Raw genomic sequence first — 15,626 nt, forward strand, 5'->3', positions numbered from 1 at the left:
ATAGAAGTTCTCTAAAAAGAAAAAAAATGCAGTTGCAGGGAAAGAAACAAAGTGAGTGTTTTAGGTCAAGGACCTTGCAACAGCTTCCAGCTCTTCTGGGGTTTACAATGTTTCTGTCCTCTACAACACTCTGGATTTTGGTATGGACAAAAACGTTTGGGCTTTTTGCAAAATGCCCAAACCATTGCACTATCCTTTATCAAGCCAAGTCTGTCAAGGTTCACAGGTTGCAACGATTTCAATTGCCTTAACTATCTATCTATTTGTCAAGAAATTCTGCGTCACGGCCACAAGGGTTGAGATGAGTACAGTAGGCAGCAGCTTTGAGTGCATGATGGCAATTTACCCAGATTAGCTGTTTGTTTTCTGGTCATGACTTCCTTTTAACTGTTACCTATGATGGCTCCCAAATAATTAAAAAAACTGTTACTCTCTATAGTTCTCCTTTGCTGACTTTCTCTTCAACATCAAAACCTTGGAGACTGGCCTCGCTGCTTTTCTTAGAACTTAATACTATTCTCACGGTCTTTGCAGTTTTGTGTGGCATTCCTAAATGTCTGGAAGCTCTTCAGTCATCCCTGTTGTCAGATGTCATCAATAAAATGACAGTGATTGTTGGTCTCCCCCAGTCAGACTGACATAGTGTCTGTTAAATTCTGCAAGGCCTCTAACGTGATCGGCAACCTTGATATATCTGACAACACTGTCACCTTTTAGCACACTGGCTCACAGTGAAGCACAAGTATCGAGAACCCTCCCAAAAGAAGTTCACAGTAATGGAGGTGGTAGAATGGAGTGCTCTGATAGAGGAAAATACAATTCAACACGAATAAAAAGAATTCTGATCATAATTTAATTGAAGTGGAATTTGTGAATCAAGCAGTAATTCAGATGCAGTACAAATTAGCTTGCAACCACATAAAATTACTAACTTCACTGTGCTTTTGCCATAATGATTTGTCATTCCAACTTACCAGTTTCCCAACCAGTAACAAGTGACAGACATTATAAAGGCAATTTCAAAGTCAGAACAGATAGCCAGGAGTCTCTGCGAAACAATTCTTATCATGGCAGGAGAAACAGAAGCAAAAAATAGTTTATTCAACCCATTGTGCCTGGTCTGCCATTCAGTAAGGTTATGAGCAACCTTTTATCTCACCCCCACTTTCCTAAATTAACCCCTAAATTCTACAACTCCCTTCATGGCTGAAGTTCTCTTCACCAACAAATCACCAATTCATGTTCTCTCATTGGACAATAGGATACCAAAGACAGCTTGTTCCCTCATTGGGTCCACAACATCATGTTCTAAGAAATAACCTCTTTCATATTGAGAAAATTCAGTCAGGGCACTATGGCTAATAATTTGGTTTCCTTAGTGCAATGGAAAGTTCCCACATAATCCTTGTTACAGGCACCCTTCTTTTCCTGATGACATTATTCCCCATGTTATCTTTTCTTTTGTGGGACGGGTGAACAGAATGATACAACTCCCAACATAGTTTTCCCATGTAGTACCCCACACGAGTTCTCAGCCTGGTCTGAAATGGTTCCTTTTCTTTCTTTTCGGAGCTAAGGCCTCTCCTCTTTACCGCATTTATCCCAAACATTGTTATCAGGACTAACCCCCCCCCCCCCACCTTCTGTTATTCATTTTACTTTGCCCATCTCTTCTTAAAGTATCACTAGATATTCCTCCTTCCCAGCCTTGGTCAATTTGCAAACTAGCTCTCTGTCATTAGCAATAAAATTCTACTGGCAGGACAGTGCTAACAATTGGATAGGAAAGTTGGGTCTTGCTGAGAATAATTGTTACCATTTTTAATCTCTCAATTAGGATGTGCACAAGGATAATGACATTTCCAACAATGCACAGCAGCCAGATAACTTCCCATGAGCAATTATGCCCACTAGATTCTGAATACAAGCAATAAACGGTGTGCCGGCCTGCATAGGGCCAGCTGCTCACAGAGATAAGATTGAAAAAGGTATAAAAACCTTTTTGACAAGAATATCAGATGCACTGTTAAATTGCCATTGGTGATCAATCAACTACCATCTGCGCTGCATCCTCTCCTGGTGCCTTTGTATCTTTTAACTTGGGACACAAAATAGAGAATCATTGTATTATACACTTACATTTTTAAAAAGTATAAAATCTTCCATTTACTATGCAAAAGAGGACTCTAATAAAGACATTATTCAACCTTTTTCGTTCATCGCTTCTTAACAAATATGTGCTGCTTTGAATTACTTCAGTGCTAATTCTTGTGTAACATAATCAGATCAGGAAAGCATTTACCCAAAAAAATGAAAACAGAAAATACTGGGAATGTGCATCAATTAACTTATTAAATGCAAAGACAGATCAGTGGCTCAGGCCTGGAATTTGAAAACTAACAAGTGAAGGATGAACATTGAAGTCAACTTAGAGAGGAGGAAGTGATAAGAAAAACAAATACTGAGAGGTAGTATGATGAAATGATTGCCAGACTTTGCAACAGATCAATGGAGCAAGACACTGGAAAGGAAATTAAAAGATAAAAACAGAAGTGTATATCAATAAAGCAACTGGAGACAGAGTCAAGGAAAAGACAGGAAAATGAAGAATGAAAACAAGATTGGGGTGGAAATTAAAAATGAAATGCTAACAAAATACAGCGGGGTTTACAGTTTTCAAAAATAAATGGAAAAGCTAAACAAAGCCCTCCCACAAACAGTGCATCGATTTGGCTCTGCTTCTTCATACAATAGTATCTACAACTGACACCAACAGAAGATGCAGTCAATCATACAAGTCAGAAAGCTGAAATCTTTGGTCAAGAATGGTCCAAGGGAAAGGGAAACAAAAGGACTATCAAAAATCACAAACATTTATCTATGTACAAGAAATCTTGATGATAATCAAAACTATTACAATGTCCTACAACAATAAATGAAGCTAACCAGATGGTGAAAATGTATGCCAGAGACAATATTGATCTGATTTGCTTATGCAATTAACCATCTGCAAATTACCAATGTTCTTGTAGTTGAGATACTACATAGCCCTCTGAAACAATGGAGACAGATTCAATAGAATGATTACAAGTTTTGAGTTATATGTAAATTGGCTGTGTTCTCATGAGAAAAGTGAAAGGTGGCAAGTAATCCAGCTACTGCTTTTGCAACTCGAAAAGGACTAGATCATGTAGGCCCCACGGCAACATAGCAATTAGCGTGACACTACAACATCTCGGTGGGGCGGGGGGGGTGTTCTCAAGTTCAGGGTTCAATTCCAGCACTGTTCTGTAAGGAGTCTCTGTACATCCTCCCTGTGGAATGCGTGGGTTTACAGTGCAAAGACAGGGAGGTAAATTGGTAATTGTGTATTGTCCCATGATGAGGTTAGGTTTGATCAGGTTTGTCAGGGGTTACTGGGGTTGCGTTGCTTGAAGGGCCAGAAGGGACTACTGCACTGTAATGCTAAATAGATAACTACCGTGAGCTGACTCATCTCACCTACCAACTGTAGAATCAGAGAACAAGAGTGGCAAATTCAAAGCTAATCCGCAGAACCATATTTCACTGAGCAATACATTACTCAATAGATAATGGTAAGTTAATACTGACATGAAATAAATACAGCTCTTTATGATGACAGTGAGTCTGAATTTTATGGCAAAAAGCTTTTATGACTGAAGATTTTGTCCATTTCATTTCTGGATCTGCTGTTGGCTATCTGATAGTGAACAAATACAATGCTTGGTCAGCAATGCTGCTATTGCTGTAACACACTATCTATCAAGATGATACAGAGTTAACTTAAGAGCAGGGGTTCCAGTTTAGTCCAGCAAATCCAATGATCCATATAATCCTCTCTAATGGGTGTTTGTCATTATTACAACAAACAACTTCAAATGGAAGGCCATCCATGTTTGGAAACGGTGCTCTCACCCTGTAGCGTACGTACACCTGCCCTGTTGGGAATGCTCTGTCAAACAAAAACAATTGACAAGTGCTGAATGACAGCTACAGAATCATCAATAGCTTCCCAAGTCCACAAATGTCTACAGTCTCTGCATCAAAACATCAGGAGAGTTGTTGCACACAGGGTCACAGATACCTCCTTCATGCACACACCACCATCAAAATTCACCAGCTTTCTCACAGCAACATGGGAAGACAGCACTACAGCTATGGCCACATGCAAGGCACGTGTAGGGGCAACTCCTAACCCATAGCAATGGGGTCAATGAGAGCACTAAGACAACAAAGCTGGGTCAAAGGGGAAATAGATCACCTGCAGAGTACACAATTCACATGGTCAAGAGCTACCGAGTGAAATGGAGCTATATGACAATTAACGTGAATCTGCAATCAGTAGACCATGAAACTCTTGCTGACTGCACACTGATGTTGCTCAGGCATAGTGCACTACTTTGCCAAACTCAACTCATGAGCTTTGTGCTGTGCCTGTCAAAGGAATAATCTGTGATTTGGGTTTGCATCAACAAGACAACAATATCAATCTCCAATTTCAGAGCTGCTTGTTGAGAAGCAGATTACTTCAGCTAAGCTACGTCAACTGAACCAACAAGGTATAAAAATTCTTAAACATATGCAATAAATCAATTTTGTCTTGGAAAAATTGCAAATGATTCTCAATTTTTAATTACCCCTTTATGTTTGCTTCCTTGGGGCAAGGAAATAACAATGTTGAGCTGAAGAGGTATGACTACATAAACGTAAAGTGTTCTGACTACAACAATGAGCAATATGAAGCATCACAAGTTTGAGGGTGCAAAACAATATGAAGAATCGTTCATCCGTTTTCACTCCCTCCATTTATAAATTCTTATTAACACCTGCTACAGATGTACTGACACCAAAAAATATCTATCAGTTTCAAACTGAATGTAATACATGTTTATCTTCAATAAAATTCTTGGCTAAGATTTGTTGGTCTTTTTTTAAATCCCTCCTGTGCATTTCCCTTTATCCATGACATAAAAACATTTAGTGACTATGGTATTCCAAGTTTATTTGTTAATTCTAAGATAATCATTGTAAAGCCCATTTGAACACAGACAAACACGTAAGCCTCTCCATTCCAGCTTTCTTTTATCCTATTGCTAGGTATCCATATTGATAGTAATGGATTGAACATCATTCCAATTCGCGTTCCATTCAAGGCACATTTCCATCAGCAAAGCCACATTTAATCAGTGCTACAGAAGTCAGTTAATCTAATTTCAATATTCAATATGCTACAGAATTTAGCGCAAAGCTGCCGAAAAATGAATCATGTGTATGTCCAAATTTTCTCCCACTCTGTTCAAGAAAGCTCACAGAAAGTATAACTTTTTGGAATCCTTAATAATACCAGTGTTCAAAGTGGGATATAGATTATTCTGCAGATCCAGTCAGAAACCATGTAAGATCATCTCCAAAAATTCTAGTTAAGCCAAACAAAAATTACAGTAAATTTAGAGCATGCCACATATACTAATGGTGAAGTTTCAAATGCAGAAGAAATGCAGTGGATGATCTTACTCAAAGTATTGAAAAATATCACACAGCTCAATAACTAGACTTCAATCCATAGCCCATTTTACCGTACATACAACAAAGTAGCAAATTCTCATTATTAACATGATATTTAGGTCTTAATTCCACAGCTCCAGCTCCAGAGCAAGTTCACAAACCCTCCATTATTCCATTTCCTGGAATCTGCAGGAAGATGCCTGACGAGGCATCAAATTGGAATTGTGGGTTGTGATTGGTTCAGTTTGATTGCTGCAAAGTGTACTGCAGCTCTGCAATAGGTGCAACTTCCCACTGCTCATGAGGGGCAGAGTATTGTTACCTTATTATCTGATTAAGTTTTAGCTCAAACTTTATACAGTGCAATTCTCAGCACTATGGACTAGTAATACAACAATGCAAATATACAAAGTATGACTAGAACCATGCTTTGAAAATCTTTGGACATTCATGTACTTCCAATTCTACTATTAATTTCTATATTCATGCTTATAATATAAAATGCCCATGTAAAATTGTGTTGCAATTAAACATTACTGCCAGTACTGGCAAGGATATGCAATCAGAGCATTGGCAGTTTGCATTGATGTACCTCACAAAAACAGAAAATATAATGAAGATTTAAAAAGCCAGAATGCACTACTTCAAAATGAGACTGAAATACTTCACCACACACACATCCAATTACCCTGGAACTCTAATCCTGGTTTTCCCAGAAGGCCAACATCAGTCGTAATTTCCGCATGTAATGACAGAAGGATCCACGAACATGGAGCCACAAGGATTAGTTTTTTTTAAATAATTATATCCTCAATTCTTAAAATGTATTTAAGCATGTGTATCATTTCAGGCAACCATAGTGCAGAGGACTGAAATGTTAAAATATCTCAAAGATCCTTCCCTGTTTATCTGTTTCATGTATCTCAACTTTTTAACAGCATTAGATGTCAACCTCATACAATCATGTCAATAACATTACTAGTGTATTATTACTTGTGCAAAGCAAAACAGGATTACTGGTTCAATCAAACCATTTATGTCACCCACATAAACACATCGAGTTTGCACGTTCACCTGGTGCATTAGTGGAGAAATCGTATAAATGCCTAATTTTTTCAAAAAAGTTTACAAAAAGACTATCTTGCAAATGAAAGCCATCAACAGCTCTTAATTGCCTGGTCCATTACTGTGTGTACCGGGTTAGCATTTTATTTCCCAGAATGAATATTGCACAAGGTGTTTCCAAAACATAAAAAAAGGGTGAACTTCCAACTGACAACTCCCAACTGGGTGGCTGGACCATTAGCCTGGACATGCACAGTCGATTAATTTAAAAGAAATAATTCCCCGGCCTACAGGAGGCCCTGACAGTAAATGATTGCAGTAGTAGGTCATGAACTCATACACATACACTCACGCTCGCCCACGCATTCACACGCAAAGTTTCAAATTCCCTTTTGTCAAAGAAAAATAAGGCAGAAGGACAAACTGACGCTGCAATTATTGCTGTCGTTTTTACCGTTCGTGCTGCCTCCGCCCAGGTTCGTCCTTTCTTTTTCTTCTGTTTCTCCTTCATGTCGGAAAGGCTGACACTTGCTGAAGGTTATAGAGACTTTGCAAGTGGAGGAAGGAGGCAGAGAGAGGAGGGGAGGAGGAGGAGGAGGTGGGGGGGGGCTGAGTAATGGAGCGCGAGCGCTGTGTTTGGTCGCTGAGTGACAGCCCGCCCAGGCTCTCAGTGTGCGAACGCCGCTGCCATGTTGCTGCTGGCTTACTGTACAACAGCCTCACATGATGCGGAGACCGCCCAGACACACGGCCGGAGTGCGAACACGTCATGTACAGTAAGGCAGGAAATAACATCACTCACTCTCTCACTCACGTACACCCCGGGGCAGCCCTCTGACCCCCGCGCCCAGCGTCCGTCACGTCCCCTCTTTTACAGATAGACATTTTTTTGTGTGGGGAAAAGATTAGCAGGTATGTTGGGTTTTCCGTTCCAAGTTTCGGCGCACCGTTTCACATGATCCTACAGGGGAGCTTCGGGGCGTCGTGTACAGCTACAGTAAAACAGGAAGTCGCCTCAGAGGGATGACACCGCACTGAGGAATGCAGCCGCAGTGAGCGGGTGGGGGTCGGTCGGGACTGGCGGGAGGCGCGGTGTGCAGCTGCTGATTGTTGGAAATTAGGTGCAAATTTTCTTCTTTTTTTTTGGACGCGGGTAAAGCCTGGGGCAGCTGCTGGAAAAACAACTAGAGGCCAACCGGCCGAGTCAGTAATCGTGCACACATAAATCCGCACCCGTTCCCGCCCTCTACCACACGCAAGGTCTGTCAGCATATGTTGATTGGTATATAAATGACATTGACTGTAAAGTGCAGTCTGGAGTTGAAGCCAAAGGCGTCGCCATGTATTTTGGTTAAGTGTTCCGCCTTGGAAATAAACAAGCATTTCTTTTCATGTCTGTATACTGCGAATTTGTGGTGACATCCCTCTGTACACATTTTTGAGAACTCCAGAGGATAGGTAATAGACAACGTTAATGGAAATAATCTTAGTCAACAGAACACCTACCATATTATTTTCATTAAAGTTATCTGTTACAGACGCACATTATACTGGATTCCTGCACTGTGGCTCACTGTGTGCAGAATTTTGCTGAAAGCCACAGGACCATTGACCGATGGAGAGGCTCCAACCCTAACTCACAGGCCATGCGGCTGCTCTTTGATATTTTCAAATGTGCAGTAACCGTCAAGAGATTTGAAACAAAAACTTATGCTAATTGAAAAACATATCTACACATAACTGCACCATGGAGAGGGCTACTGTGCAGGATCGAAATAAACTGCAGAGAGTAGTAAAATTAGTCATCTCTGGCACCAGCCTCCAGAATCCAGGAGCAGTGCCTCAGAAAAGTGACCATACGGCATAAAGGACCCCCACCACACAGGACATGCCCTCTTCTCATTGCTACAATCGGGAAGGAGGTACACACTCAGGAACAGCTTCTTCCCCTCTGCCATCAGATTACTGAATGTACATTGAACACATTTTTTATTTCCTCTTTTTGCATTACTTAATTATTTATATATAACTATGTGTATATTTACTGTAATTCACAATCTTTTTCTCTCAATTATCATGTATTGCATTGTACTGCGGCCACAAAGTTAATAAATTTCATTACATATGCTGTTGATTCTAATTCTGAATCTGAATATATCAATTAACACATTGAAAGTAATTTTTAGTAAATATTAAAAATGGAGTTGTTTTACCTTTCCCTTGGAACCAGGTGGCCTCTATTCCATCTGTTGGAGACTGTTGCACTTGTGCCTAATTTAAAATGGCATAGATTCAGTGGGCTGACTTCCCAGACTGAGGGTCAGGAGGTCTGCAGAAGATCAATGAGCAATCCGTGAGAGCAGACAGAGACATCCACAGTCAGCCAGCCCAGACAGATAATGACAACTCCAGCTTGCTCTAAATGCTGCCACTGGAAATGTGGATTTCCATTAGTCCCAACAATGAATTGGTAGAAGATTTGTACTACTGTATCTTTTTTTATTTAAGTTTGTTTATGTACTTGAGAGTTTTTTTAAAGATGAAAATGTGTTTGCAGCTTAAATCATGAATGCACACTGACGGTTTTTACACAAGCAGAAGATATTCTTATGCACGTTGGCAGTTTCAAAACTGAGGTTTGCACTGCAGGTTTTTTTTCACTGGTAAGTATGTTTTGTGTGGGTCGTTTGTTATACAGCCACTACACTCCTTACTTAATTCTAATAATGTTACATCCACTGAAATATTGAAATAAAAATGAGTGTGTTTTGACAACCATCCTTCTGGTTTATTAGGAACAGCTGTCTACTGACCCACAGATGGAATTTGCCCAGTGAGACAGAAATGTACACAAGTTACTTCCATCTTTTTCTCATAATTCCAATACTTCCAAGCAATGAACCATATTTAAGCTGCAAAATGAAGAACACATATTGGATAAGTATGTCAAAATTTCAAAATTTTACAGGCAGGCTGTATAGCTACCAATTTGTCAAAGTTCAAAGTAATCAAAATAAATTTATTATGAAAGTGCATATATGTCACCACATACTAGCCTACAAGTCATTTTTTGTGGACTTTCATAGTAAATGCCAAGAAACACATAATCAATGAAAAATTGCACACAAAAAAGGACAAACAATGTGCAAAAGTTCACAAATTGTGCAGATACAAACAGAAATCAAAATAATAAAGAAAAAATTGTAAAGTCTTTGAAAGTGAGTCCACTGGTTGTTCAATCAGTTCATTGTTGGAGTGACTGAAGTCTACTCTAACTCAAGAGATGGATGGTTGTGGGTAATAACTATTCCTGAACGTGTTGGTATGGGTCCTGAGGCTCCCTTCCTGATATCAGCAGTGAAGCAGAGAGCATGGCCTGGATGGTGGAGGACTTGATGAATGTTGCTGCTTCCCTGTGACAGCTCTCCTTGTAGCTGCATTCAGTGGTGGGGAGGGCTTTATAATGGAACTCATGTACTGGACCCAGGACAAATCCTCTGAAATGATAACCTCAAGGAATTCAAAGTTGCTGATCCTCTCCACCTCTGATCCCCTGATGAGGACTGGTTTCCTTCTCTTGCAGTCAATAATCAGCTCTTGGTTTTGCTGATGTAGGGTGAAAGGTTGTTGGTGTGGCACTACTCAGCCACGTTTTCAGTCTCCCTTGGCCAACAACAGTGTTGTCTACAAACTTCAATATGGCATTGAAGCTGTACTTAGCCTCATAGTCATAAGTATAAACCAAGCAGAGCAAGAAGCATTTGGCCCTTCTATTGGAAACTTATTTTGAGTAACTGAGAAGCTCAATTTAGCAGTATCATCTTGTCAAGTACAAATTCATTTTGATAGTCAATGGCAAATGACACATTGCAGACTGCAAATTCTGTCTAAGTGGATTGTGACAAGGACAATATATTATAGGCATCCGTTAGTCTTGTGAGACCATGGATTTGCGCCTTGGAAGGTTTCCAGGGCGCAGGCCTGGGCAAGGTTGTATGGAAGACCAGCAGTTGCCCATGCTGCAAGTTTCCCCTCTCCACGCCACCGATGTTGTCCAAGGGAAGGGCATTAGGACCCATACAGCTTGGCACCAGTGTCGTCACAGAGCAATGTGTGGTTAAGTGCCTTGCTCAAGGACACAACACACTGCCTCAGCCAAGGCTCAAACTAGCGGCCTTCAGATCACTAGACGAACGCCTTAACCACTTGCCCACGCGCCAACACAAAGACGCATGACAATACAAAGACAATATAAAGCAATGCATAAATACAAGAAAGTCTGCAGAAGATGGAAATCCAAAGCAACACAAACAAAATGCTGGAGGAACTTAGTAGGTTGGGTAGCATCTATGGAAATGAATAAACAGTCAACATTTTGTGCCAAGACCCTTCTTCAAGAATGGAAAGGAAGGGGAAAGATGCCAGAATATAAAGGTGAGGGTAGGGGAAGGAGGATAGCTAGAAGGTGTTTGGTGAATCCAGGTGAGTAGGAAAGGTAAAGGGCTGAAGAAGAAGGAATCTAATAGGAGAGGAGAGTGGACCATGGAAGAAAGGGAAGGAGAGAAGCAGATGAGAACAGGTAAGAGGCCAGAGCGGGGAATAGGAGAAGAGGGGAGGGGGAGGGAATTTTTTTTACTGGGAGGAGAAATTGATGTTAATGCCGTTAGGTTGGGGGCTACCCAGATGGCATATAAGGTGTTGCTCCTCTAACCTTTTATGGCCTCATTGTGGCACAAAAGGAGGCCATGGACTGATATGTCAGAATGGAATGGGAAACAGAATTACAATGTTTGGCCACCAGAAGGTTCCACTTTTGGTGGATGGAGCAGAGCATTCGATAAAGCTGTCCCCCAATTTACAACAGGTCTCACCAAATTAGAGGAGGCCGAATCGCGAGCACTGGACATAATAGACAACCCCTGCAGATCTGCAGGTAAAGTGTTGCCTCATCTGGAAGGACTGTTTGGGGCCCTAAATAGAGGTGAGGGAAGAGATGGATGGGCAGGTGTAGCACTTTGGCCGCTTACAGGGTTAAATGCATCCATGTGAAATGAAATGTTTGAACCAAGAGAAGCCTGGCACTGGGATTCTGCTGACTCTCCCCAAAGCCAGCTACACTGGGTGTAATTTATAGTAGTCAATTAACGTAAGGACCGACATGTCATTAGAATGATCACTTTAGTATGAGTTCTATGAACTATATTGCACACTTTGATCCAGAGGTACGTTGTTCCATTTGGGGATATACGTGCAAACTTGAACAGAACTTGAAATGTAGCACCCACACAGTCAGGGAGAACATGCAAACTCCACACAGACAGCCCTATTATTCAGAAATAGAAAGGAATTCTGCAGATACTGGAAATCCACAGCAACGCACACATAATGCTAGAGAAACTTGGCAGATTTGGCAACATCAGTTGAGATGAATAAACAGTCAATACTTCAGGCCACGATCATTGATCTGGACTGGAAAGGAAAGGGAAAGATACCAGAATAATAAAGGGTGGAGAGGGGAAGTTGGCAGGTGATAGGTAAGACAATGTGAGGTGGAAGGTGGGTGGGTAGGGGATTTAAAGTGAGAAGTTGAGGGCTGCTATGTGGAGGAGATAAAGGAATGAAGAAGAACGAGTCTGAAAAGAGAGGACAGTGGACCACAGAACAAAGGGGAGGGGGGGGGAAACCAGATGGGGTGATGAACAGATGAGAAAAGAGAAGAGGTGAGAGGGGAGCCATATGGGGAATGAAAAAACAAAGAAGGGGAAGTGGGTAGAAATTACCAGAGGTTAGAAAAATTGATGTTCATGCCATCAGGTTGGAGGCTATCCAGATTGCATATGAGCTGTTGCTCCTGTAACCTGAGAGTGGTCTCATTGTAACCATAAAGGAGTAATTAAAACATATTTCAACATGAAGCATCCTGACTCCTGTCTCCATCTGAGCTGGAAAGTGTGACATGTTCCTGCCAAACCTGCCTGAATCAAAGGTGAAGTTACATGAAAATGCAAATCAAAGGATTCATGCCTTTTGCAGGAACACTTGGGCAATTTGATTATGCAAAGCAGAGTATATCAGACCTATCTGCTGGCTATAGAGCGAGCCTAAAAATAGGCCCATTCTAAATGGGAAAAAATTCAGAAGTCAGGAAGTGCAAAGGGACTTGAGAGTCCTTATGCAGAATTCCCTCAAGGTTAAATTGAAGGTTGAATCGGTGGGAAGGAAGGCAAATGCAATGTTAACATTAATTTTAAGAGGACTAGAATATAAGAGCAAGGATGTAACGCTGAGGCTTTATGAGACATTGGTCAGATTGCACTTCAAATACTGTGAGCGATTTTGGGCACCTCATCTAAGAAAGGATGTACTGCCATCAGAGAGGTTCCAAAGGAGGTTCACAGGAATGATCCCAAGAATAAAAAGGTTAATGTATCAGGAGCATTTTAAGGATATGGGCCTGTATTGGATGGAGTTTAGAAGAATGAGGGAAGATCTCATTGAAATCTATTGATTACTGAAAGGCCAAGATAGAGTAGACATGGAGAGAATGTTTCCTGTTGTAGGGGAGTCTAGGACCAGAGGGCACAGCCTCAGATTAGAAGGGCATCCCTTTAGAACTCAGAGAGTAGTGAATCTGTGGAATTCATTGCCACAGACAGCTTTGGAGACCAAGTTATTGGGTATATGTAAAGCAGAGGTTGATTGGATCTTGAGGGTGTCAAGGTTATGGGGAGAAGACAGAAGAATGGGGTTGAAAAGGGGAATAAATCAGCCACGATGAAATGGCAGAACAGACTGGATGGGCTGAATGGCTTAATTCTGTCTTATGGCCTGATGCACATTATGATCAAAAACACAATTTTTTCAAAGATACTATCTTTGATGTGTTATCCTGTAGTTCCACAGCTCTTCTGCGGACCAATGTGCCAATTGCACCACCCCCCCTCAGATTTTTCATCTTGTCCTGTAATCCATTGCACCTAAGGACTGCTGCCAGCAAGAAAATTAGTAAGATTGTACAGTGCACCTCTGAAAACATAAACTCCAGTAATTTGCAAACATTTGTAAAATGAGATCCAAAATCAATCTCCTTTGGGTGTTGGGCTGCAGTTTAACATGCGTTTAGCTGTGCACCTGAAAATGTGTCACAATGAAAGTTCAGTCCAGAAATGTTTGACCATCTTCCAGTGTGAATTGTACAAGTTGTTTTCAATTTGACTCAAAGATGATGCATGTGGTCATTGTTCCTGTTTTGTTCTTCCTTGCATCTCCTTATTTTCAGTTTGCTTATGATTTCCACCAGTGAGCTCTATCAAAGGGCTAGAAATTAATTTTGATGAGGCCACCAGATATATATTTAAAGCCGGAGCTTGGTACTTGTATTCACTATCTCAACTGCCAATAATTTTGTATTTGATAGTGTTAAATAGTTTTAATGTTATGTACAGATTTAACACTAACATGTGAACTATAAATGCCAAAACTGCAGATGATTGTCATCAGAATAATCTTTTTGCACAAAGGATGAAGGTTGTTATTGTTGAAAGTCAATTATCACAGGACATTGCTACAAGTGTTCCATGAGGCAGTGTCCCAGGTCCAACCGTTAAAACCATTGCTTCATCAATGACTTTCCTGCCATCATAATGTCAGATGGTTACCCAGTGTTTGATTCCATTTGCAGGTCTTTGGGAAATTAAATAAGATACAGGCACAGATGTAAGCAACTTTTGACAAGTGTCAATCAGTGAGAGGTGAAATCTACACCACATAATTGTCATAGTGATCTTTCCAAAGGACAGAGTCCAACCACTCCCCTTGAATACTGCCAAGTCCCCACCATCAAATCCCACTGATCACCATTGATCAGAAACTCAAGTGATCCAGTCACATAGTACTGGGGGCACAAGTGAAGGTCAGGTAGTCAGATATTGTCGCTCTGTGTTGAGTCACTCATCTGTTGACCCCCCCCTACCCCCCCACACAATTATTCCAAAATAGCAAGGCACAAATCATGAATGCAGTCATATACTCTTCACTTACTGTACCTGTATGAATGCAATTTCCACAGCTCTCAAGAAGAAGCCCATGTGTTTGGTATCTCATCTGCCAGTCTAATCATCCATCACTGATACTCTGTCACTGCAGTGTGTGCCAACTCTAAAATGTATTGTGGTTACTCAACTCAGCTACTGCAACAGCATCTTCCAGTCCCAAGACCTCCACACCAAGGAGGAAAAATGGTTTCCAGTTCAAGTGAACATTATCAGGTCCATGTTCCTCTTTAAATTTTGCATCTTCCTGACTGGAAAATATTTTGGTGTTTCTCAATGTTGCTGGGTTAAAATATTGGAATTTCCTGATGTTCTTCATGGGAGTATCCTTACAAAAACAATGTCATAGTTTTTAAAAGTGGCTTACCACTACATTCTTGAGGACTGTTATTAGTGTCAAAAAATGTTAACCTCACCAGTGACTCCAAGAAAATCAATTAAAGAAGCAGATGATACAAGTTTGCAGACGATACAAATCGAAGTGTTGGAATGGGTTGTGTAGAGAAGCTTCAGAATTATAGGGACAGGCTAAGTGAATGTGTGAGACGATGGCAGGTGGGAGATGGAAAATGTAAGGTTCTCTGCTGGGGATTCAAGAATTCAAGATGTTTTTGGGCATCTAAAAGTTTATGTGTGGGTACAATAAGAATTCAGGAAGGTCCTTACTGCAAAAGTGAAAATTAAAGATGATTTACTGTAAGTATGTTAGGTCCTGGTGAAACAGTATGTGCATTGTTGAGCAGTACCTATATAATGTATTGTAGTTATTCTCCTAAACTACAGAAGAAAGAAATGTATTTGTTAAAATGCAAATGCAACAGATCAAATTAAAGTTTATTGCCATTCAACCACAAATGAAACAACGTTCCTTTGGGACGAAAGGGCAAAACACAGTACATATATCACGTACACCACATAAAATCATATTAATAATAATATTAACAGATAATAAAAAATATTAAAATTTTGAAAAAATGTCTACTG

General features: G+C 40.6%; 1 protein-coding gene across 5 annotated transcripts in view; it reads right to left on the reverse strand.

The window, feature by feature from the left end:
* LOC140194035 (putative Polycomb group protein ASXL2) overlaps positions 1-7,185 on the reverse strand; it is a 196,661-nt gene extending 189,476 nt beyond the window's left edge. For 2 of the 5 annotated variants that reach the window (XM_072251394.1, XM_072251392.1), the window contains exon 1: positions 7,046-7,185. In XM_072251394.1, the coding sequence (XP_072107495.1) occupies positions 7,046-7,102 (57 nt within the window). In that variant the 5' untranslated portion in view covers positions 7,103-7,185. The remainder of the gene's footprint in view (positions 1-7,045) is intronic. The other 3 variants (XM_072251395.1, XM_072251393.1, XM_072251398.1) reach the window with 2 other exon arrangements.
* Positions 7,186-15,626: the final 8,441 nt, after the last annotated feature.

The sequence above is a fragment of the Mobula birostris genome, chromosome 2 (assembly GCF_030028105.1).
Source record: "Mobula birostris isolate sMobBir1 chromosome 2, sMobBir1.hap1, whole genome shotgun sequence".
Classification (NCBI taxonomy): domain Eukaryota; kingdom Metazoa; phylum Chordata; class Chondrichthyes; order Myliobatiformes; family Myliobatidae; genus Mobula; species Mobula birostris.